At 41.4% G+C, this 23918-nt stretch overlaps 1 protein-coding gene across 3 annotated transcripts in view; it reads left to right on the top strand.

Moving 5' to 3' along the window:
- dnajc6 (DnaJ (Hsp40) homolog, subfamily C, member 6) overlaps positions 1 to 23918 on the top strand; it is a 33685-nt gene that overhangs the window by 4353 nt on the left and 5414 nt on the right. Inside the window, exons 2-18 of one of the 3 annotated variants that reach the window (XM_085774877.1) lie at positions 3484 to 3619; positions 9413 to 9462; positions 10438 to 10586; positions 11895 to 12017; positions 13087 to 13220; positions 14171 to 14365; positions 14595 to 14712; positions 16844 to 16923; positions 17037 to 17230; positions 18383 to 18409; positions 19285 to 19662; positions 19896 to 20039; positions 20605 to 20706; positions 20815 to 20952; positions 21677 to 22015; positions 22505 to 22653; positions 23034 to 23210. In XM_085774877.1, the coding sequence (XP_085631003.1) occupies positions 3484 to 3619; positions 9413 to 9462; positions 10438 to 10586; positions 11895 to 12017; positions 13087 to 13220; positions 14171 to 14365; positions 14595 to 14712; positions 16844 to 16923; positions 17037 to 17230; positions 18383 to 18409; positions 19285 to 19662; positions 19896 to 20039; positions 20605 to 20706; positions 20815 to 20952; positions 21677 to 22015; positions 22505 to 22653; positions 23034 to 23210 (2633 nt within the window). The remainder of the gene's footprint in view (positions 1 to 3483; positions 3620 to 9412; positions 9463 to 10437; positions 10587 to 11894; positions 12018 to 13086; positions 13221 to 14170; positions 14366 to 14594; positions 14713 to 16843; positions 16924 to 17036; positions 17231 to 18382; positions 18410 to 19284; positions 19663 to 19895; positions 20040 to 20604; positions 20707 to 20814; positions 20953 to 21676; positions 22016 to 22504; positions 22654 to 23033; positions 23211 to 23918) is intronic. The other 2 variants (XM_085774879.1, XM_085774878.1) reach the window with 2 other exon arrangements.

The raw sequence follows: 23918 nt of genomic DNA, 5'->3' as shown, positions 1-23918 counted from the left end.
CACATATGTGTGTGTGTGTGTGTCACTGAGTCCGAGCTGGATATTGAGGGCGAACAGTTTGGGGCTGTAGGAGGAGGGAGACATATTCAGACAGCCCACTGATCCCTCTGGACATAACTGGAACTGCCCTTCTCTTTTCTTTGCCCCACTCTCTTCCTCCCTTTGTTTCTATTGGTTGGCTCAGTGAGAGCGATAGATAGGAGGCAGTAGCGGAGGGAGGGTGTGTGATATTGGCCTGGCCCTGTTTTATTGTGGATCATCTCTCTCTGTTTTTGAGATTCCCTTGAAGCACATTAGTTCCTTCCTCATCACTGCCACCTCGCTACCTGCGCAGGTACCAAACAAACATGATTGGCAGATCCAGGCTGAGCGTCACTTAGCTCTTGATTTCAAGGCAGGGCAGGATCCAGGTTTTCCTAATACATCCTGTCATGCTCGCTGACTGGGAAATCTGCATAGTAAGGAGGTTTAAAATAGACCAAATCCTACTGGAGAAATTACAGTGGGATGGCAGGGGAAGCAATCCAGATTTTTTTTTTCTCATCACAGACGTTCTCACTTGGGCTACTACTGTACATTAAAACAGCTCCACATAAGGAACATTTGCTTAGGTAAATGATTGACTGAGACCACTTTCACATCTGTACACTAAATATGAAGCTCCCAGTGGAAGCACAGGTAGTGAAGGCATTTCCCAAACTACCCCTTTAAATAAATCTTAATACAATATGTATCTGGCAGTAGCACAGGATGCAATAATAATAATTTCATTCATCCAGCTCCAGGGTTAATGGGGGTTATTTTGTACAAATCTGTTGTTAAAAAACAGTGAGCATGGTTTTTTGAGAGTAGTTTATCCTTAGCTGCCCATTGTCCTTTCTCATTTTTTCTCCCATTGACACTCTGCTGTACAGATAAATAAAGATGAAATGCCCCAAGGCCACACAAAAAGATTCACCTCATAAAGGTGAGGACAGTACATCTGTGCTGTGCAGTTTCACAAGAGGTGGGAAAAAACCAGGCCTGCTGTTTGCTTAAGGTTGTGAGGTTTAAAAAGGCCAGATGAGAAAATGTCAGTGATGAAATTTGCATTAATTCTTTCGCGGCGTTTTTTAAATAATAGTGTTGTTTTGTAAAAACCTTGTGACCTTAGTTTTGGTGGATGGTGAATGGCCCTTTCTTATCTTAATAGATTAAAAACAAAGGGACAATATTTTTAATCTAATACCTGTTGATGAATTAACAGCCATTTTCTTACCAGTCTGGAAGTAATATTTCAAATGAAGTGAGCTGCCTCTTTTCTTCTTATGATTATGTTAGCACACTAACCAGCTAACCCCGGCCCATCTTGTCACTGAATAATAGCGACTTACCCTTGTCTTCAATCTGCCCTGAAGATAAAGGAGGTCAAATCATAACTTCTCATCAACGATGGCTGATGGTCTCCTCAAGTGACAATCACCACCACCAACCGCTCCTGGAAGGAAAGCAGAGAAAACTTATAGAGAAAGCCTTTTTAAAGTAACTTCAGTGATTTACTAATGCACTTTCAGTAAGTTGGGGGACTCACAATTAAATAAATAGTGAAATCCACAGTGGCTGAAATATTCTGACTCTTAGGACTTCCCATGTCTGGCACATAAGATGTCTTTCAAACTTCACGTCCCATGTTACATAAACATTTTTTGCTGAAATTTTCAAACCAAATCTGAGACAACTTGGTTGACATAAATATTTGTTCAGTCAGTGTCAGTGTGTCTGTTCAGTAAAAACAAACATTCTTCAACACTGATAATCTTGAGTGCCACAGGCAAAGTTCCAGTAGAGTTTAGAAAATGTCTGTGGATCATCTGCTGTTCAGCATTAGCTCAACAAGCAGGAGCTTTATTCCTTGGAAGAAAAATAAATCGCTGTCGCACATATCAGGCCTCAGAGATGAAAAGTCTAAATTTGGGACTTAGTGAAGCATCGTCTCAAATATAACATGGTGAAGGAGGGCAAGATGGAGTGAGCAAGACAGGGAAAGAGAGGAGGGGGAGAGGGATCAAGAACAGACAAGTACGGCATGTGATAAAGTGAGGAGAGAAACAGTTGCTCGATGAATACACGGGAAACTTTATCTCAACAGCCAGCAGCTCTGTCTAGACTCTAGACAGATTCGTTCTGAGACGGTGTGTGTTAAGTATGAAAGTCTGCTGTCAGACTGTATCTACAAATAATATCTCAAAAGTGTATAAATATGAGGAGGATTGCAAGTGAGATAACGGCATTGTCAAAGAGGAGGTACAACTTTACCATTTTCCTGGGACCTATGCTGTAGGCTACCTACTCTTTCAGATGTAACCCTAATTAAACTTTATATTGTAGTCGTTTCATTTAGATGTGATGGACACAGAAATTATTCAATATAACCCATTAGCTTTTCCTCTTAGGTTATGTCCTCATTTGCACTAAGATTACACAAACTGCAGCCAACTTTCTCCCAGTTTTGCCCTCATGAGCAGTGTAACACAAGGTCTTAATACTGTCACAATGAGGAATTCTTCTCCTTGATGTTTTGCTTAATTTCTTCCATTACTCTGAGTTGCATTAAGCTGCAGCTGCACACAGACAGTGTATTACAGTGTACAGACTAGAGATACTACGGTCAGAGTGGGCTGTTGCTTGTGTTATCTCCCTGTTTGACTTTCACACAAAAACTGAGACAGATTTCAGACAATTGCATTTGAAAATAACCAAAGTGAAACACCACCTGAGCCAGGGGCTGGTTTCCAACAAAGACCGACCTATAACTTGATTCTTTTTTGGCACCTGATCTTCAACTTAACCCGCTATGAGAACCAGTGACTCAAAGAACCAGTCGGCCACTTCCAGATGATAAGGAGGAGCACAAGGTGTTTAAGTGTCGGTCTGAGGAAGAGAGTGAGAAGTTCTTAATGAACCCAGGTGCTTCAGAGACGGTCGACTCTGAAAATGCTGAAAATCCCAGTTGTGGTTGATTTTCTGCTGCATCATGTTTAATGTCTGCTGATTTGGCAGCACTGCCGACTTATACCTCAAGTGATGCCACTGTGGTTGTTAATGTGCAGGTACAAATAGAGGCGAGAGACAGAAAGAGAGAAGAAACCTCAGATCAGTGGAGGAATGCTGACTCAGATATTGGATCTCTTCCAATACTTGCTTACTCTTTACATGCACATACACAAACACCTACACACATATGTACTTGTTGGGTTGTTCATTGACTCATTTGTGCATTTCTTCTGCAGTCCAGTGTAGAACTGACCCATCACATATTTTCAGTTGATATTGATCCAACATTTTCAAATCCATCATCTGTATAGAATCGTTACCTTTTTAAAACACAAAGATTTAAAGACTGTTTTCAACAGTGTTCAACATGTGCATTCTCAGTGTGCGTCTTTATGTGTGTGCATGTGTGTTATATCCTGCTGGATTCTGATTGGCCGATATCATTCCCAGATTTAGATGCCAATTACGGTGGAGGACTGTTGGATATGGTGAAGGGAGGAGCTGGGAAGTTCTTCAGCAACTTTAAGGACAACCTGAAGGACACGCTGAAGGACACCTCCACCAAGGTCATGCATCAGGTTGCCACGTAAGTGACTGCTGTGTTTATACACCACATGTAGAAAGGTGTTTTTACTGTTTTGACTCACCAAATATTGACATATCATCACCTCTGGTGTTTGGTTTGGCTGAAATGGGATGACCAACCCTAACTTTGCTGTGTCTAATGTTACTAGGCATCATCACATAGGGAAAGGATGGATTTAATAGTTTTTTTATTCAACAAACAGAGCTGAACAATCTGTGATCTGACCTCACAAAAATGCTTCTGAAAACACAACTTAGTTAGTTGAGGGTTAGTATTTGTGTTTAGTCACAGATGTGACCAGCGATATCTATATTCAGAACATTTCTTAGAGTATTCTCCACCTTGTACTTTGAAACAAAACTTTGGTAACTTACAGCCTACATTGTATTTAGCCTTTTCTCAAAGCCTCTGCTTCTTCAGATGAATAAAATCTGCTCATGAGCTCTCTCCTCTTACTCCTGGATTAATCAAGGTGGTCTGAGGGGAAAAGAGACACAGATTCACCCTCATTATCAGCTGGTGGTGCAAGTTGCATTGTTGCTTTAACCTGTAATCTGCTAGGCTCAGGCTGGAGAGTGCCTAAATAAGATCCTTCCAGTGCCAGTGCCACAGCTGTGTGGCCAGACTGGGCGTTTGACTTTCCGTTGTCAAAGATACTAGAAAGCAACAACAACAAAAAACCTACAGCCAGTTTAGACCTTCAGAAACCGAAGAGAGTTTTTGTCAAAGTCACAGTAAGAGAAGCCAGAAAAGGACTATTCTGAAAAATCCCTATAACAAACAAATTTACCTCAAATTCATGGTGCAAAATCAGCATATTGATCCACACATCCTCCTCCTCCTTGATTTAGAGTATTTTTTTTCTTTAGCGACAACATAGATAAATGTTTTGTGCTTTGTCACTAATTATATTCAGTATTCAACAGGAATCCTTTGCACCTGGGTGTTGTAATCCTGCAATGGGAAACAACCTCATATAATATCTTTGGTATCAGTTGATAAGATGCATTCATCTAATTAATATCAAGTGGATCAGGGTGAACTGAATGTTGTTTTCTCTTGTTGACTACAATCTAAAGTGAGTCTCTGGCAGCTTTAGAAGTGAAACAGAGCTGTGTGGATGGATGGAGGGAGGAGAGAGGGAGGTAGCAGAGTCTGGCACGGCTCGGTCGTCCCAGTGTGTTTGTGCACAGGCATCTGCACAGGGCAGCACAAAGGGACCTCTGTGCTGTCACACACATGCATTGCACACTCAAAACACACTCGCACACACACACACAGCTCTCAATATTGACTCAGCAAATTTGATCATGGTTATTCCTCTCTTGTGTCTCCTCTCCTTTGCTGCTCACATGTTGGCAAAGTCCCAGGTTCTCCTCTCCTCTCCTCTCCTTTCCTTTCCTCTCCTTTCCTTTCCTCTCCTCTCCTCTCCTCTCCTCTCCATCGCACCTCTCCTTGGTGAATTATTCATGGCGGCTCATTGTGCCAAATGGCCAGTGCAGTGCTGATCCAGAAGGATTCATTTCACCAGGGCCCAGCGTGTGGTGGTGTGTGTTTGTGCAGAATACTGTATATGTATGCTTGAGTGGGTGGTGAAGATAATGGGGTGGTGGGGAGCAGGCTACCGTGGCAACTGGCTGAAGTCAGTAAATAAGCATCGGGGGAACTGAGCTATATCACTCAATATCCAGTGTAGTGGTTCTCCAGAGCAGTCCCAAGCATAATGGTTGTATTTTACAGCTTAAGTATCAGGGCTTAGCCTGTGTTGTGACTGTGAAGGTGAAACCTGGAGACAGGGGGGTGTTGCTCTCTGTCACCCTGCAAAAAGGGGCAATTCAACAAAGTCAATGTCCTTTCACAATTGTAGATCAAATTTTTCTTACCCCTAATAAATAATCTAGTCAAGCACCATTTCCTTGAGATCGTTAAACCTCTTGCAGCGAAATGGCTCCTGATATTTCTCGATGAGATATTCTGACTTTTTCTCAGCTAGAAACTGACAAGAAGCCAAAATGTCTGAAACTTTAACAGATCAGATCCCACACATCTATCAGGAGAGAACAAGTTGGCTTGGTTCAGGAATCAGACGAGTCTAAAAACAAATCAAGAAGAAAAACAACACTTTAAATATCTTATTCCCCCAACTTATCTTTTGTAGATTTGGTTAAAGCTCCTGTTATTGTTAATTTTTGAAAAAGTGGTAAGGGCAATTTCCCTCAGCTCTGAGGGGCTCTTTGGCATCTTTCAGCTCATTATTTTCTTGGACAGTCCACACTCGTACTTAGTCGTTTTGATTCACTGTCATCAACCTTGTCTACAGCTGCACCATAAAGCTGCTGTCAGCAAAATGTTCATTGTTTATACGTTGCTTCTCCTCCTTAAGTGATTTATTTAAGCCATTGTCAGATAATTCTCCAGATTTACACACTATTCTGCCTTTATATGTAGTAGAGGGAGGGTTTGGAGCTTGAAGGTTTTCTGGCTTAGCAGCTTAACAAGTCTGTTTCATATTGACAGCAACTGTTGGAACACGAAATAAGCTTGTTTCAAGGCTAAAAACATTGTGAACACAGATGTAAACCAGTCCCTCTTTTAACACGTCGACCTGACTTGATTGGTTCTTTTCTGCCTGTCTCATCTGTATTCAAGGCAAAAGGGCTATTGCTGAATTATTTAAAGCAGCCAGCCTGTGTGTTTACCTGGTCGAACCAATCTGGAAACGGCACTCAACAGCGTGTTCCCCCCGTCTGAGAAACACTGCAGTGATGGAGTCTGGATGGCTGATCTGGTTTTCTGAAAGGCACAGTGTCCTTGGCCTGTACCCAGACTGCCCCCCCTACCCCCACCCCCACCCTCTCAGACATACTTACATTCATCTCTTGCTCCTTTCTGCTTTGCCTCATACTTTCTCTCTCTCAGTGGTTTTCATCCATCCTTCATCACTCGTTTGTCCCCATTTCATTAGCACTACACTCTGTTGACATCTCCACCTGTCTTTCAGATGTATCATTCATAACATTGAGGGGTTTTTTTGCTGTCAAGTTAAGATGACTCAGGATCAGCTAAGAAAACATCTTGAGTAGATTTATCAGCATTTTTGTTGAGGTCAGGCCCATGGTCATTGTGTTGCCGACATTATCTACCCATTCTGTTAATTTTTAGATTGGTTTATTCTCTTCTGGAAACTGTGCATTAATGTAGAAATTCTGTTCAAACTGGAGAGGAGCATGTGCTAAATACAGGAAAGTTAAAATCTAATGTCCTTGTGTTTGTGATTGCATGGTCAAGTCAATACAAATTAGAAAGGTGAGATATTATGGGTACATAAATGTATAATAAGAATGAATTTGCACAGTAACAATAAATCTGGATTGACGGATGTGAATAATATCTGTCAAAAATGCTACGAAGGCGCAATTTGTCAGGAGAAAACATCACTATGAAAAGGAGCTACATGCTCCTTTTAATAGCTATTAGGAGTGCTGAACGCATGTTTACTCATCAGTGCAGAAAAAATATTGTGTTCAGCATCAGGCTTCATTCCTTTACTCACCGAGAGCAGTCTCCAGTGGTGGAGGGCACGCGTCTTTTCTTCTACTGAAGTTAGCATGCTAACCAGCTAGCCCTGGCCTGTCACCTCACTGCAGCCTCCATCTGCCCTGAAGACGTGAGAAGAAAACTTACAATTAGTTTCTTTGAGTCCCCATAGAAGGCACAACACCATTAATCTGGTAAACATACATGCATTATTAGAGTTAGCCTGACAGTTAATTAACAGACACAGACACAAAGAAAAACACATTCACATTGGCTTCAGAGAGTTACAGTGATCTGAGTCTATCTTGGTGAACAGTAAACTGTTAATACACCAAAGGAGATTGGTTATCATTTAGGGATCCATTCAATGATGGACTGGAATTAGGAATAAAAATGTAGTAACAAGGGGATATTTGTTTCATTTACAGTTTCATTTTAACCCTGCATGTTAAAATTGGCTGGATAAACATAGAGAGACACTAGATCCCTAGATGAGTTTAGGTTTGGATTCTATTGTGAAGTTATATTACAGTGAAACTCTTTGTGTGTACATGATATCTAACATAATGAATGTATACAGTAACAGCAAATTCCCCAGTGGCAGCTTTCCCCTTCTCATGTCCTCCTCCTGGTTTCAACCTATGTACTACTACCGTGCTGTACATTTTAATTGGCTGATAGTCTATCCTTAGAGGCCAGGGAGACTGCTTATTGTATACTGCATGGCTCTTGGCCATGGCGATTTAAGCCAGACATCTGACCTGCTTCTCTCCTCTTATAGCCCACTAGTTATTTCAGGAAGAAACAGATAAACACAGATTTACACAGAGCATATATCCAATAACCTCGTATTGTATATTTCTGAGATATTTTGGTGACAAAAACAAGGGACAAGAGAGTGGTAATGACTTCCGGATTTCAGTTCCTTGAAATAATTTTACATTAACATTTTCAAGATATTAAACAATATATTATTAGAGAATATTAAATAAGTAAGGTGATCTATTCACTGCCTTTAACATCAGCCTGTGAAATCTACAGTTTGTTGTTCAGTCTGGGTCTGGGATAAACACACAGAATTGGATCAAAATAGAAACCTGACCTGTGGTCCAGTTACTTCATTATGAAGGGCTTAAGGACAAAAATAGTCTCCTCCCACCTTTCTCTTTGATGGATTTAACTCAGATTCTGTGGTTTGGTTTGGTTTATGGTTTGTATGCCTTAGCACTATTCTTTTTTAAGGCTAGACCGCATAACATTAGATATTAATTGCACATAGAAAAAAAAGAAATAAGCAAGGCATACTTAACCTGCTGTAATTTGAAAGCTGTAGCACTGCATTACATAACAAGCCCACTCCCCCACCCGGTCACACAGAGACGACTCGCTCGGATCAGCTTTGCTTGGGGGATTTTCACAGTCGGCAACAAGTCACCTCAATTTCATACGCATTAGCCTACTAATGTAGCGTGTATGATAATTGAAGTGCAGCAGGTAGCCAAGCTGGTTGCTGCTATTATTGAGAAAACATTTTTTTTTTTTTTTTTTTTTTTACAAAAGAACTAAATAAACTCTACTATTAAAAAAACTTCCAACTAATTTTGTGCATACCTAATCCATTAAAACAATTCCCACTCCAAACACCTTTCACCTGCTCCGTTTCATTAATGCTGTTTCCATCTCTTCCATGCTGCAGTAGTCAGCAACAAACTTATTCGCATGTGTGTGTGTGCTCTGCAGCTGCTCACAGTAAAAAAAAAAAAAAATCATTATGGAAAAGCTAAATTTGGCAGTGAAAGGCAATGCTGCTCAGCTGAGGAAGTCACATATGGTTCATTCCTTTGATCTCAGACAGTTCAGCCTAATGTGATCAGCCTGAAAGGGAGAAGTTCCCCACAGTCGGACTCATGGATGCTTGTGTGATATGTAGTCTGTGTGTGAGGCTGAGATCAGCCTGGATCAGCCTGTTGGATGCTGGACATTCATATATTGATTGAGCAAAAACTTAAATCATATGACAACTATACTCAAATGTGCCTGATATAGTGGGTACATATAACAATACCTTTGGTATGAAAGTAAGGGAATTCAGTTACCATCTACAAATACTGTGCAAATAAATTCATCATTACATTCGATGTAATTGTGATTATGCTTCTAATGTTTCCCTTCCTTGCTATTCTTAATTTTAAAAGGACTGCATGAAAAAAAATATTGTGAAATGAATCCTTAAAAGGTTAATTTGCTATGTTTCAGGTACACTAAAGGGGAGCTGGACATTGCCTACATCACATCACGGATCATAGGTAAACAAGAAATAAATGAAATCTCATACTTTGTACTTGTCTCCAAGGACACAGATACAACTGTGGATTTAGATGTAGGCCTAGAAACATTCACTTTGTACATGAGATGGTTGAAGTACTTTGCATCAGCACAATATATTAATATAATGGGATGGGAGCTCATGTGTAATTAAATGAACACATATAGACACCTGCTTGCCCTCCATCCTCTTCTTTCATTCTCTAATTGCTAACAGTGTGACACACTCCAGGGTAAGGATGTATCCTGTGTAGAGGACACATTCAGCTGTACATTTGTCACCTCAGGGCTTCCATACAATCCTTCTTTGTGTGCAGCCACAGTCGGTCATGCTTGAATGTGGACCTTTGTGTGATCCATATCCCATATTTAAATTTTCTCTTCCCCTTTTCAAAACCTTCACTCAATAGCAGTGGAATATAAAAGCTATTTTCAGTTTTACACATCGGGTAGCCTACATAAACATTTTTTCAAGTATCTTTTCAGAACTAGTAACTATATTTGGAACTGGCATTACATTTAACTGGGACGAACTTCTTTTTGGACTTGTACACTCAGCTAATGTAAGTGTGAAAAATAAATATTTATTTGGAATACTGAGTCTATCTGCTAGAAAAGCAATTACAAAGAAATGGCTTAAGCCAGACATCCCATCTATTATGGTATGATATTATTTACGATGTTTATGTAATGGAAAGAATTACTTTTTCAATGAGGCTCCAGCAATCTAAATTCAATGACAACTGGAAGCAATGGAAAATGTACATTTCCCTGAAACGCCCTTCATTTGTTTACGTTTTTTTCTATATATCGAGATGTACTTGGTTGGTTACTTATTTTGCTGTAGTATTGTGACAGAAAACATGCCATTTTCATGTTGTGTTACTTTATAAAATGCTTTGTAAACAATAAATAAATAAAGAAAAGTATCTTATCTGTAACTTTTTGTCCTTCAGTGATGACCTATCCAGCTGAGTCAGTGCAGATCGGCTACCAGAACCACGTGGAGGACATCCGCTCCTTCCTCGACAGTCGCCATGCAGACCACTACACTGTTTTCAACCTATCACAGCGCAACTACCGCGGCGCCAAATTCTCCAACAGGGTGAGTGTGTCCGCCGCTGTTTCATGAAGCCACAGATTACGAAGCCGTGACAGATTTACTAGTTTGTAGTTAGCCGTTAGTGGTTGCTGCATTTTCAAGCCCTGAATTATTACAACACTACAGTGAGATATGAGGACTTGTTTATAATTTGCTGGTTATTTTTAGTCTGCTGGTATTTTAAGTCGGGCGGCTGCTATATGTGCTGTCAAACTATGAAAGCACCCAAAGCGAAGCCTCAAATTAGATTTACCTAACAAGAGGAAGAAGGAGGGAAGATGTGACTTTTTCTATTCCCAGTTTGGTCGATCAAATCCTGAGAAAAATATCTGCTTCTTTAATGTCTGTGCGTCTGAGATCTAATATCATCTGCTCGCTCCAAAACTTATTTTTAACTTTCTGACATTATGTGCACTGGGTTAAATCAGATATCCCCATACAGTCAGAGCTTTTAATGCTTTAATGATACACTTTGTGGTTGTTACCTTGCTGTACAATATTTTCAACCTCCCACTGAGCCATTAATGTGAATACACCGTGGGCTAGAAGGATGTTTGGGGTGCTTTAGGGTGCCATAACTAAATCAGGGGGTGTATTTTTATGTTATTGAATTCTTTTGAAGAAGCAGGAATCTAGAAACAAAGTATCTTAACACACTACTCGTTTAATATACAATCTACTTTATACACAATTCACAGCAGAAATTCTCAAAATCATACATTTAATAGGTCATCAATAGCCCATCTTAAATAACATTCAAAAATATAATTTAAATGCTCAATGTAATCTGTCTCATTATGTCTATATTATTATGACTCGGATATAACTCCAGCATGGGGTCCCTGAGCCATGTCATTCAGCGTTTATGCACAGCTGGATTGAAATTCAAGGGAAAGCCCGTGTGGGATCTCTGGATTAAAGGCTGCCACCCTTCGGCAAAAACATCCGAGGAAGCCGAGGAGTCAAGCTGTGGCATTAACAAGGCCAAGATGGCCCCCTGTCTGCGTGTGGAAGTTGCTGTATCTTGAACAGATGACTCATCGTGGCAACTGGTGTGTTGTGTTGCTCTGCTGCTGCAGTGTTGTTGCTAACCTCCACCTCTCTTTTCTCCTCCCTTATGATTTATATCTTTTTCTTACTTTACCAACTTTTTTTCCCCTCCTCTACTCTCTTCTCTCTCTCTCTCCGCCTCCCTCTGGTATTTTTCTATTTCCAACTCGTTTGCTCTCTGCCTCCTCTTTGCCCTTTTGCTCTGCCGATGTCTGTCTCTCTGTCTCTCATTCTTTCTCCCCTGCATCCTCTCATTTCCAGGTTTCAGAGTGTAGCTGGCCTTCTCGCCAGGCTCCCAGCCTTCACAACCTGTTTGCTGTGTGTAAGAACATGCACAACTGGCTCAAACAAAACCCCAAGAATGTGTGTGTCATCACCTGCTCGGTAAGACAACGATCGAACACCTGCAGAATTGTGGATCTGATTTGGTCATAGAAACAGTGACAGGAGTTAAAATACGTCAAGAGGTTTTCAAACCCCAAAAAATGGATTTGTTATTGCTTGAGAGATCAGTTTGGGGGAAAATCTATGAAACCTCCTTAGCAACAATCTGCACTTTTACTGTAATACACACCCACTGCGTGACTCATGACACATTAAGCTTTCATACTGTCAGGAATATTTCAAGCCGAGTTTAAAATCCCAAATATTTTGCAATAGAAATGTTTAGCACTCCCACCGCCACTGAAATATTCAGTGAAAACTTCTGTCTGTTCCAATTCAGTGACAGCGTTACTGTACACTGGCATGTGGTTGAGCATGTTATTGCCAAGTCAGTGTGGTTTTGGCTGTGGTCTGGCGAACCACTCCATCTTGCATAATCTTCAACAAACAGTCCCTTTCTTAAAAAAAAATGTGTTTTCTCAGCTTTCGATCACAAGAATGTCTTTGTCTCCCTGTGCCCTGAAATGAACCGGAGTAAATACTGTGATGTCGTGTGAGGAATGGGGCTTGTCTCTAAAGTTTTGAGGCGTGGGCAGTGGGCACAGTTAGTAAAGACAGTGAGGTGTTGTGTTTCGACTTAAATTCTGTTTATTCAGTTTTTTTTGTTGTTTTTTTTGCTCAAAGCCATGATGGATTTTAGCCCTTGCTGCACCACCAGGAGGGAATGTCTCTCTATGACACCACCTCTCATGACATCACAGTATATTAAGGGAACTACTACTATTTTTACCTGCATTAGTCACCAGTTTGTGCAAATGCAAGTACCTGTTTTTGTCTTTAGGTTAGAGTTAAAGCATGATTAATTAAGTTTGAGTCACTGTGCTCAGTGGCTATTCATATTCAATCTTGATTCTGTCATTGCTGCAATACCAAAGAAGTAGAAGAGGTACAGAGGTGAACATAAATGCCAGCCACAAAGAAATGTGTACAAAAAAAGCTTTAAGATTTCAAAAAGTCTCTAGCAATTTCTAAGGAGTCTGAGTGTCCCCCTTTGTTATCTGTTTCTTAGGATGGCCGTGCTCCTTCGGGTGTTCTGGTCTGTGCCATGTTCTGCTTCTGCCACCTCTTCAACAACCCAATTCCTGCCATGCAGCTGCTCAGCGCCAAGAGACCAGGTTCCGGTCTGTGGCCTTCACACCGCAGGTTTGCATTCACCAACATGAAGTGCGAGTGTGAGAAAGAAGAATGGGAGAGAAAAGAGGGGAAGTGAGAGGAAGAAAAGAGAGGCAACTCTCTGCAGCACCTCCTACAAACCTCTCTCACCTCTGCAGTTAAATTGCTTCATGAACCACCCAGTGAAGCTGCTAGAAAAGGAAAACACCATTAGCCGCATTTCCACTGAGGGAGTTCCTGGTAAAGGAAGCGGTGGTGGGGGGGGCTTTACAGGAACATCCTCTCACTCAGCCCTCTCGGCTGCTGAGTCTCTATTGCAGAGCAGGACCCGTCGGACTCTTAAGGCGACGCAATCATTATGCAGTAATTCTGATTGTCACAAAATCTCATAATCTCTGCCCACTTATCATATAGGCTACATCTTGCCTTCAAAAATTTAAAAAATGCCGCTTACTTTTGCGCTTTCTGTTGGCGTCACATCCAAGGCAGGGACTCTTTTAGCCCCCGTAAAAGTTTGGGGGCGATCCCTGTTATGTGGACACGCAGAATAGGTAAAAAAAAAAAACATGCTGAAGCCCAACAGTCGAACCAACAGTCATTTGTTTCTTCGACCTAAACAACAATCAGAGTCTGCAGAGCTGGCACGCACCCAAGGATGGACATTTTATTACCCTTTCAGCAAGCAGCTGTAGTATTTATCTGTCTATGGTAATGCAAGAATTTCCTCATGAGTCAGAGTTTTAGTGCAGGTTGACTGAGAGTTTATGGAAATAGCAGCAGTAATTTCATCCTGGACAGAGCACAAAGTCCTTAAATTGATTTGGCTGCACACATCCAAGACTGTGTCACCTTCCTGTAACGGCCCTGTGCTGGTTTATATCATCAAAAAGCTACTGAAATGTAGGTGTAATATTAATCTGAGGACATGCAGGACACTGAGAAAGGAAGCTATGATTTTGACTCTCCTTGTCCACATGCAGGTACATCGGGTATGTGTGTAGCATGGTGTCAGAGAAGCCCAGTCTACCCCACTCCAAGCCCTTGGTGATAAAGGCACTCACCATTAGTCCGGTCCCCTGCTTCAACAAACAGCGTAGCGGCTGTCGACCCTTTTGCGACGTCCTCATCGGAGAGACAAAGATCTTCACCACTGCACAGGAATATGAGAGAATGAGGTAATGACTGAATACTGATGTTTTTTTAAGTAATGCATTATATATGATATTTAAATAAATGACAGCTCAGTCAAAGAGTCAAAAACAAATAATCTTTTTTCTCTCCACTTATTTCCTCTCATTTCATCATGTGCAATTATTCTTAACACAATTACCATCATGTTTGTTCTCCCCTCATGTCTTCATGATCCCTCATTTCCCTTTCACTGCATGCCCCACATTCCCACAGAGAGCACAGGGTGCAAGAGGGGAAGGTGGTGTTCCCCCTGGGAGTGAGTGTGCAAGGTGATGTCGTGGTTTCTGTCTACCACATGAGGTCAACCATTGGAGGACGTCTCCAGGCCAAGGTAGAGTTCATGCACTACTGTACTATGCTTAAGCACTACAGAATCATTTTATCCGACCACACACACATAAGGAAATGTGTGATATAGTATTGGTTTAGCTGTACTGCTGCCAAAATACCCCTTGTAGACCTTCATAGTAAAAATCCAACTCCAGTTTGTACATTAAGTCAAAACTTAACAAGATTGTAGCTCCCAAAACTCCAAACAGACAGTCTGGCCAATAACATAGAAGTTCATTTGCAAGTATTAAATGAACCTGTTAAAGTCTAAAGATCTAGCTAATTACAACCTGTCCATTTCTTAACTAACAATATTTGTTACCCAAAAACAATCTGGAGACTGCAGCCATGGCTCCTTTTATCTTAAATTAAATTATATTATCACTTCACAGAGAAGAAAACATAACAGTGTTTATAAAACAGCTAATGCACCTCATCAGTACAATAATAACTTGTTTCACTGCAATTTATAAAAGACAAATAACATGAACAAAATAAAAAGGAGGGGAAAAGAAAATGTATCTTTAGTGTAAGAGTTATGGGATAATTAACTTAATTAATTGTTTAAATCTGTGATGATCAGCTCAACTTGTTCCAGTCTGTAACAATGTCAAGGCAGCTAGTGTCCAGGGCCGAAGTGGACTTGGTTCTTTCAAAGGTCAAGTAATACAATGTGGACTTTAATACTGAATACTTGAGGATCTCCTCTGGAAAAAAGATGACCTAGTCCGACTGCGTAAATTAAGGAGGGAATTGAGTCATCTCACTCGTCAGGGAGAGTCCTTAATCCAAAAAGTCTGAGGGTATTTCCAGAGAATGTAGAAAGGCAAGCACTAATCTTCTATAATGAACATCACATCTAGTTCATCTGACACATACACACACATAACATACTGAAGAATAAATGAATTAATTATAAATTACTGTACAGCATTTCCTCATTATTTTTCACTCTTGTAGGACCCCCCCCCCCCCCAATAAAAACATGAATTATGATTAGGCCTATTTCACAGTTTAACCATGTAGTGGGTGGCATGTATTTAAAATCAGCTTACTTCACTCACATCCTCAAAATTATAAATTGGAATTTAATCACACAGCCAATCTTCACACAATCACAATCTTCAAAGCCAAATATGCATAAGTGCAAAAGGAAATAATATAGGTACAACTCATTAAACATGTTTCCTATCAAGTTAGCAAACAAGAAATAATCAGCTCAGACACTCTCAACATGAACTTTGTTTGCTAGCACAACTCACTCAACTCACCAAGCTGTCCAAAGTGCGTCGCCGTCACCCCTGACGTTCATCTTCTCCGGCCTCTAACTTCACATAGCGTTGGGTTGAGTGTCCATAAATACTATTTTTGGCGAAATCAATAATTTCAAATTATTCACTTCCGTCACCTGTTCAGTCTCTAGCTAGCTAGTAAGCTCACCTGTGACCTGCACATTCGCGTTTCTCTTACGCCGTGCCGTCGAACGTGTAGCTAGCTGGAGGAAGGGGCGGGACTTCCACTGCGCTCTGTCCAATCACGTGTCATAATCTCCTGAGATAGCCAATCAGAACCCACCTGGGCAAAACGGCACAATTCAACATCGAGTCAAAGTAGATAAGTCACAAATTGTAAAGCAACAAAAATACTGAGAAATAAAATTGTGTCACTGAACTAAATTCTTTGCTGGGTGAAAATCATAGACTGTTTGGTGAAAATGCTTTAGATAAACATCATCACATATTCACAAACTCCAACATCAAGTAGCTACAGCACGGGTCAGATACAGTAACGTTACCAGTCACTGTGCTGGAGACATTGGTACAGATGCCTCTCTTCATCCTTTTATTTCTATTTAATGATTATTAAATATGAACTTTTAGCTTGTAGTTTCAGCTTGTGTTGTCTGTTTTTGTATTGTAGCATATGTCTTGTACATGGACCTGAGTCCGTGATAAAGTTTAACATAACATTAGGCCTATAACATAACACATTTGTAGTGGTCTACTAGTGGTCTACTAGTCAATCTTACTCTAGTCAGTTGGAGACTACAGATTTCACTCAGTAACTGTGGTACATTTGATACAGTGGAATCGAACATGATGAAAACTTATATTTGTCCTGCTTGTGTTAAGGTGTCCAACACCCAGATCTTCCAGATCCAGTTCCACACTGGCTTCATTGCTCCTGGAACGACCATGTTAAAGTTTAACAAGTAAGAACATTTCTTGTGTTTATTCACATGTATGAGCACAGATCTCACATTCACTGCTTCTCACTGTCACTATACATCTTCTTTAATTATACACACCTTATTTCTCCTTTTAGACCAGAGCTTGATGCATGCGACTCACCTGAGAAGTATCCCCAGCTGTTCCACATGATACTGGATGTGGAGGTGGAAGGGGTGGACAAACAGAAAGACCTGACACCGCCCTGGGAGCAGTTCCCCTGTAAAGACCTCAACCCCAACGTACTTTTCTCCTGCCACCAGGAACATCAGGACGCCCTGGCTATTGCTGGTACTGTAGGGGAGAGTACACTGGGGCCCATCATGAGCACACATGTTTAATCCATTTAAGGTCCCATAATTGTGGTTTTAAATACCAAAAACCATCTCACTATAGTTTTACTTTTCTTTTCTGTATAGCTCTATTAACAACAGGTTGGTGAGCCAATCAGAAGAGAGGTCCTCATCTTGTAATTGTCTGAATGAAAATAGAGCAGATTTTAGGTGGACATGCAAATAAATTAAATCCTGCCAGGTTTGATGGTTGGTCTTAGGCTTTGTTTGCAGTTAGTTACAGATGTGCTGACGATGTGCTTGTTTTCAGGCTCAGTTTGGTGGTTTGATACTTTCACAGTATTAGTATAGGACGTAGACCTTCAAAAGAAACATGGAAATCTCACTTGACACAATATGGGACCTTTTGATATTGTATGAGGTGGGACTCTATGTGGAAGTCATAAAAGTAAAAAAAAAAAAAAAAAGACAATGTTAAAATGGCAATATTTATTTGTAAGAATGAGTCATTCCTAAGCTTTTGTGAAATGACTCATAGGGGGGTTTCGTCTTTCATCATCTTTTTTTTTTTATCTCAATGTCAGGGTTTCCTGTCCACACTTAAATAAGTACTTTCATACCAGATACATGAATTTGAACCCATTGTCATAAGTAGATTTGGTATATCTTATTACACACATTAGGACATTTTCTTTACCTGCCTCTTCAGTGTAACATTTTCAATCCTGAGTATGATGTAAAATCGAAATAGGTAGCGATAACTATTGCTGCTATTACATTATTCTGTGACAGCTATTGCTGAATATAAGCTAACTCCTCACACCTCACACAACTTTACCCTGCATTTGTAACCCTTTGTCAAAGTGAAGGACATACATTACATTACAGTACATCAGCACAAAAATCAAACTGGTTCTCACAAGACAAGAGAAACAAGTGAACAATTTCATGCATGTGCACTCTCACAAAGTCTTTATACATGCAAACATTCATCCACAGATTTATATGCACAAATGTGTAAATGTGGTACCCGAGCAAAATATCACTTATTAGACAGGATAACACATAGTGTATGCAAAAGCACATTTACACACATTAACATAAAGACACACAAACAAACTAATGTGCCTCTTATTTTTGCTCCTACAAGATGAGATGGAGGGCTTGGATCTGGAGGGTAAGACAGTAGAGGAGAAACTGTACAGGGCAGTGACATTTATTAACCAGGCCTCGTTTCAATTCAATCATATCTCCGTTAATGTGCATGAGGCTGAGATCATTTTTATTGAAATATTTATCTTGTTGATGAATAAACCTTTTGTTATTGGAAAAATCATGTTGCTATTTACTTTAATCTACAGTGATGCACTGATTGAATTGAAGCTAACCTCGTACTTGTTACGCAGTGATATATCATTTTGGTAGATACTTCTACACTTGCCTCTGGCATAAATATCACAACTCTTGGGACATGAATAAATAACTGCAATAATTTTACACATATGCTACAACAATAGGCATGTGTACATTTTCCTGTACATTTTTACATGTACAGGAAAATGTTTTTGAATAATATTTACGGATATTGAGAACTGGAAAATCAGAACACAGAATCCTAAATGCTCTACCAAGGTGAAATATTGCTCTGAATGAATGATAGCTAATGTAGCCTCACTGTACATCCTGTACCCTCTTTAAAAGGATACTACATAATTTATTGATTGGATTCTTGTAAATACAGATTAATTGTGTTGATTTATTAGTTAAATTAGCTAAAAGCAGCTACCAACCCACTGGCAGACTGTGCGCAGCACACAGTATTAGGAGAATAGCTGGTGCTTGTAGCAGTGATGACCTGTATAGTTGCCCATTATCTCCTCCACTTGGCTCTTGACCCCTTTTGCTCTTAACCTGCTCTGTGTTCCTGTCTGCCCTCAGTTAACGCCCCTTGTCAACGTTGTTATCTGTATCACTCGCTGTCTTTTCTGCTTTGTCCGTCTCTGTCTCACGTCTCTGTCTCTTTCCTTCTGTCTCTGTCTCATCGCCCTGCAGAGCCAAGCCGGCCCCACGGAGGCCCGGACGGTCGGGGCCACGGTGAGGAGAGTGAGCCCTCTGACGATGAGATGCTCTCTCTCTCCAGCCAGAGAAGCAACGCTAGCACGGCCCCCCCGAAACCAGACCCCCCTACTCCAACGCCGGCGCCACCTGCCCCTGCTGAAGAGGTGGATCTTCTTGGTCTGGATGGGGAGGACATGAGCCGCCCGGGCCCTACACCTCAGCCCCCGCCTGCTGCTGCAGCCGCAGCAACTGACCTTCTAGGGGACTTGTTTGGGGGCCCGCCACAACCTGCCAGCGGGCCTTCATCCACCCAGTCCACACCGCATAAAGTAGCTCCCAACACTGCATCACCATGTCCCTCTCCTGCACCAGGTGAGCTTTGGACGTTAAAACACGTCCTTAAACAGACTTCAGATGTGATTTAGCAGATTGCTTGGCACATGTTTAGGATTTCAGTAGATGTTTAAAGCCTGATTGAGTAGATAATGGTGAAACAGTAGTCCTTATGCAAAGGGAAAATAATATAATGTAGGATGTTTCGTAATATGGAATTATGTATTGCAAGTATGAGAGCAAATAACAACATATTGTCATGTCTCCCTCAGCGTTCGACCCCTTTGGGGCAGGTCCGATGCCGAAGCCTCAGGACATGATGGGTTCGTTCCTTGGACCAGGTAATATGGGGCAGCCAGACCCCTTCCTGCATGCTGCTCGCTCTCCATCACCCACCCTGCAGCCCACAAGCCTGGGTAAGGCATGCTTCTGCTGCTTGGCTGCACATTGTCTCACAGCATAGTCTGCCTAAATCAGGGTAAGGCATGTTTTACAGCATCTGCAAGCCTGCAGCCAAGACTTCACGCCCACACACACACACACACACACACGCACACAGACACACACACACAAACCTGGCTGTCTTTGTAGAGATTCATTTGACCGCATCATGTTTTTAACATCTGTCTTCTTTATTTTTTTTAAGCTTTGCTTATTCAGACGCTTTTTAAATTGTTTGACAGTGTATAAGTTTGCATGATGTATCACTGCTTCTGCAAGACCGCACACCTGATGCTTCGCTCCCAGCACGAGCTGTTCCTCCTCATCTAACAGCATTTTATTCAACCTGAACTCAGCCCAAAGCCAATATTGTAATGTTAAGTAGCACAGCTCTGCTACACTTGTAGACTTTTCTTCAGATTCAATGGCTTGGACAGTGGTTTGATGACCTGTGGCCTGTTATTTTCTCAGACTGTGTGGGCCCATGTTGTTCATTCACTATGCGCTCCGACTGTGACTAACCTTTATGTGCTTGAATAGGCCGGAGTTCCCCCGTTCCGCCTACCACCCCAACTGTCAACATTCAGCAGCAAAATGCCATGGGAGGGTGGGACTGGAACAGACCGGCTACCACAAGCACAGGTACTCACAAACACACACACACATACACACATGAATACACAAACACACAGCATTGACTGTTTATCTGATTATTTGATGTGAGGAACCAGTTTCTGTTTGTTAATTCAGCAGGAGGTTTTGGTATGGGGAGTCGGTCAGTCACTACCAGCCCCACAGGCTCAGTCCACAGCACCCCCACCCACCAAACCAAGCCAAACACCCTGGACCCATTTGCTGACATAGGCAACCTGGGGGGAAGCCTCGGAGGTCAGTCTTTCTCAGTTTTGCACCATCATGGTACCATGATCTACCGTAAATCAGGGGTGTCAAACTTATTTTAGTTCAGGTGCTACATTGATCTAAAGTAGGCCAGACCAGTAAAATTATAGCATAATCTATAAATAACGAGAACTTTTCCATTTGTTTGAGTGCAAATAATTACATTATTAAGATGTTCCATTAAAGAAGAACTATGTAATATATGTTGCTTTTCCGCTGTTTTGCTAACCCTCCTCCTGGCCATGTGCATTTGTTTACAACAAAGTCGTCGAGAAAGCAATCAATAGAGCGGTAGATAACATTATATATCATATACGATGTTACGATGTGTATATTTGTTTAGTTTAATTTAGTTTATGTCGCGGTACGCAGAGACGAGAGCTGGGATGAGAGCCCCAATCATGCAAGGTTGGTTTTCAGCCAAGAGATGAAATAAGTGACATGCCCGTGGAAGGCAGAGAGCCTCCATTCTCCCTTGTAACAAGTTAAGCCATTTATTAAACCATCACCGTTATTCCAAAGCTGTTTAATTAAGGTAAAAATGTAGCATCGTTAAGCTACAAACCCTGCATAGTTCCACTTTGAACATGGACTATGAACAACTTGACATTTTTTGAGAAAAATATGTGCAATTTCAACAATATTATGCCTTTTTTGGCCCACGGGCTGCACATGACAGCCCGGATCTAAATCATATGTCTATTTTCTTCAGGAGGTTCTGGCTTCTCCAGCAAACCCACCACCCCTACGGGAACAACCCCTTCCTTTCCTCCTATGGGCTCCCCATCGCGGCCCCCTCCGTCTCCCCAGCATGCAGGAGGATGGCAGTCCCATGCAGGTGCCGGCTTCCCCTCATGGCAGCCAGGTGCTGGAGGCGGCGGAGGAGCATGGCAAACCCAGGGACAGGGCCCAGCCCCGCAGCCAAAGCCCAGCCCCAGCCACACCCCCATGCCTCACACATCGCCCCAGAACCGACCCAACTACAACGTCAGCTTCTCTGCAATGGGAGGAGGCTCACCCAGTGCAGCGGGCAAAGCACAGGCTGCCATGGGTGAGCAGCAGTTTAACTTTAACCTGCAGCTGCAAATTTGCTAAAATCTTTGCAGAAATGCCATATTTTAAATAAATTGCTTGAATTATTGAATAGCACAACTCTCACTAAGATCAAGTGTATGTGATCTTATAAAAGAAAATCCTCTTTAGGGGGCAATAAAGTGACATGGTGAATTCAAATGCTCATTATCTGGATTCACTGACATTTGTTTGTATCGATACGCACCCATACATTTTTAATACAAGGTAAAATCATATTTGAATTTAGAATATCTCAAAATTTTATGTCATTAAATGATGGTTTAAATGGAAGTTTAAGAAACTCCCTCTTACTGTTTTAAATGATATATTTAAAGAGAGAGCAGAGTGTTGAAATTACAGTCACATTCATTTCTCTGTGAGGATTGCAAATTGGACTTATAATTGTGATGGATGCCAAATGGCTGAGAATGTTTTCTCTCTTTGTGTTTGTATTCCTCTCTCCTAGGTTCGAAGCCCAAGGTCTCGCAAGCCAACTTTGACGACCTGCTGTCGGGTCAGGGCTTTGCAGGGGCCAAAGAGAAGAAAGGGCCCAGGACTATAGCAGAGATGAGGAAGGAGGAGATGGCCAAAGAGATGGACCCTGAGAAACTAAAGGCAGGGGCTTCTGAGTCACATCTGCATAGAAATGAAACAATGAGCAGTTTGTTGTCCTTCTTGTTTGCAGTTTCTCAAAGACACTCTGAGAAACTGCACAAGGTCCCAGTGTAGTACAATAGAAGCAATTCAGTGATTCCCAAAAGTAGGATAGTGTACTTCCAAACCTTTGGCTGTTGAAGCCTCTCTCTTTATTTCAGAACTAATTGGGCAGCCGATGTAGGTCTACCATGACCGAACTTTGGTTCCTCTAATTAGTCCTTTAAAAACATTTCAACAGAGCCAAAATAGCATGAAAGCATTTCCTCTAATAATGGTTCCAAATCTGGTCATCAGCAGCTAATGGCTTCCCTTCTCTCCATCCCCTGTTTGTGACCCAGATTCTGGACTGGATCGAAGGGAAGGAACGTAACATCCGTGCCCTGCTGTCCACCATGCACACCGTGCTGTGGGAGGGAGAGACGCGCTGGAAGACTGTGGGCATGGCCGACCTGGTTACCCCCGAGCAGGTCAAGAAGGTCTACCGCAAAGCCGTCCTGGTCGTCCACCCAGATAAGGTGAGACAGATAATGAGTTAAAGGTGGAACCAGTAATGTGAGGATCCTTATCTGTATACAGAGAGATAAAACAGGACGTCTCTGTCTATATATCTATAAGGTTTGCTTTCATTAAGGCAAAAGTGTTTGCACAGCCACTCAGTTCATAGGTTGAATCACAGAAGCAACATCCAAGAAACTAGTTTACCTGACAGGGAATTCAAACTGAACAGTAAGAGAATTTTGATCAAATTATTCAGAAACCATGAGCCTAAAGCCCCTGGAAACATGGACTCAACTCTCAAAGCAGTGTTTGTTTGTTCACTGAATATAGGTTAAAAAAAATTCTTTACTAATTCTTGATTGTCATAGTGGGATCTGGCGCCCCCTAGGGGAACTACTGTAATTAAACCATCTAAAAGTGAAAATCTCATATGGTGGGGACCTGTCATCAAATTTTTTGTCATTGCTGTGAAAACATTTGAGATGTCTGAGAACCAACAACGAAGCAGTTAAAATAACCGGTCTAAGGCATTGTTCAGTTAGAGATTTATACTCAAAAAATCAGGACTGTGAGGGGTGTAGGTTATCAGATTTGATTGCTACTGGCCTGAAAACACCCCAAGAAGTATCATCAGGTTTTGATTAATGATCGATGCGCTTAAGTATAGGACATAATCTTTTTCAACCAGCTTGTGAGTGGACAAAACTACAAACTAAAAACTACTA

Source organism: Trachurus japonicus, chromosome 4 (assembly GCF_045865225.1).
Source record: "Trachurus japonicus isolate A0001 chromosome 4, Traja_1.0".
NCBI classification, from domain to species: Eukaryota; Metazoa; Chordata; class Actinopteri; order Carangiformes; family Carangidae; genus Trachurus; species Trachurus japonicus.
This window is presented reverse-complemented; position numbering and strand designations above follow the sequence as displayed.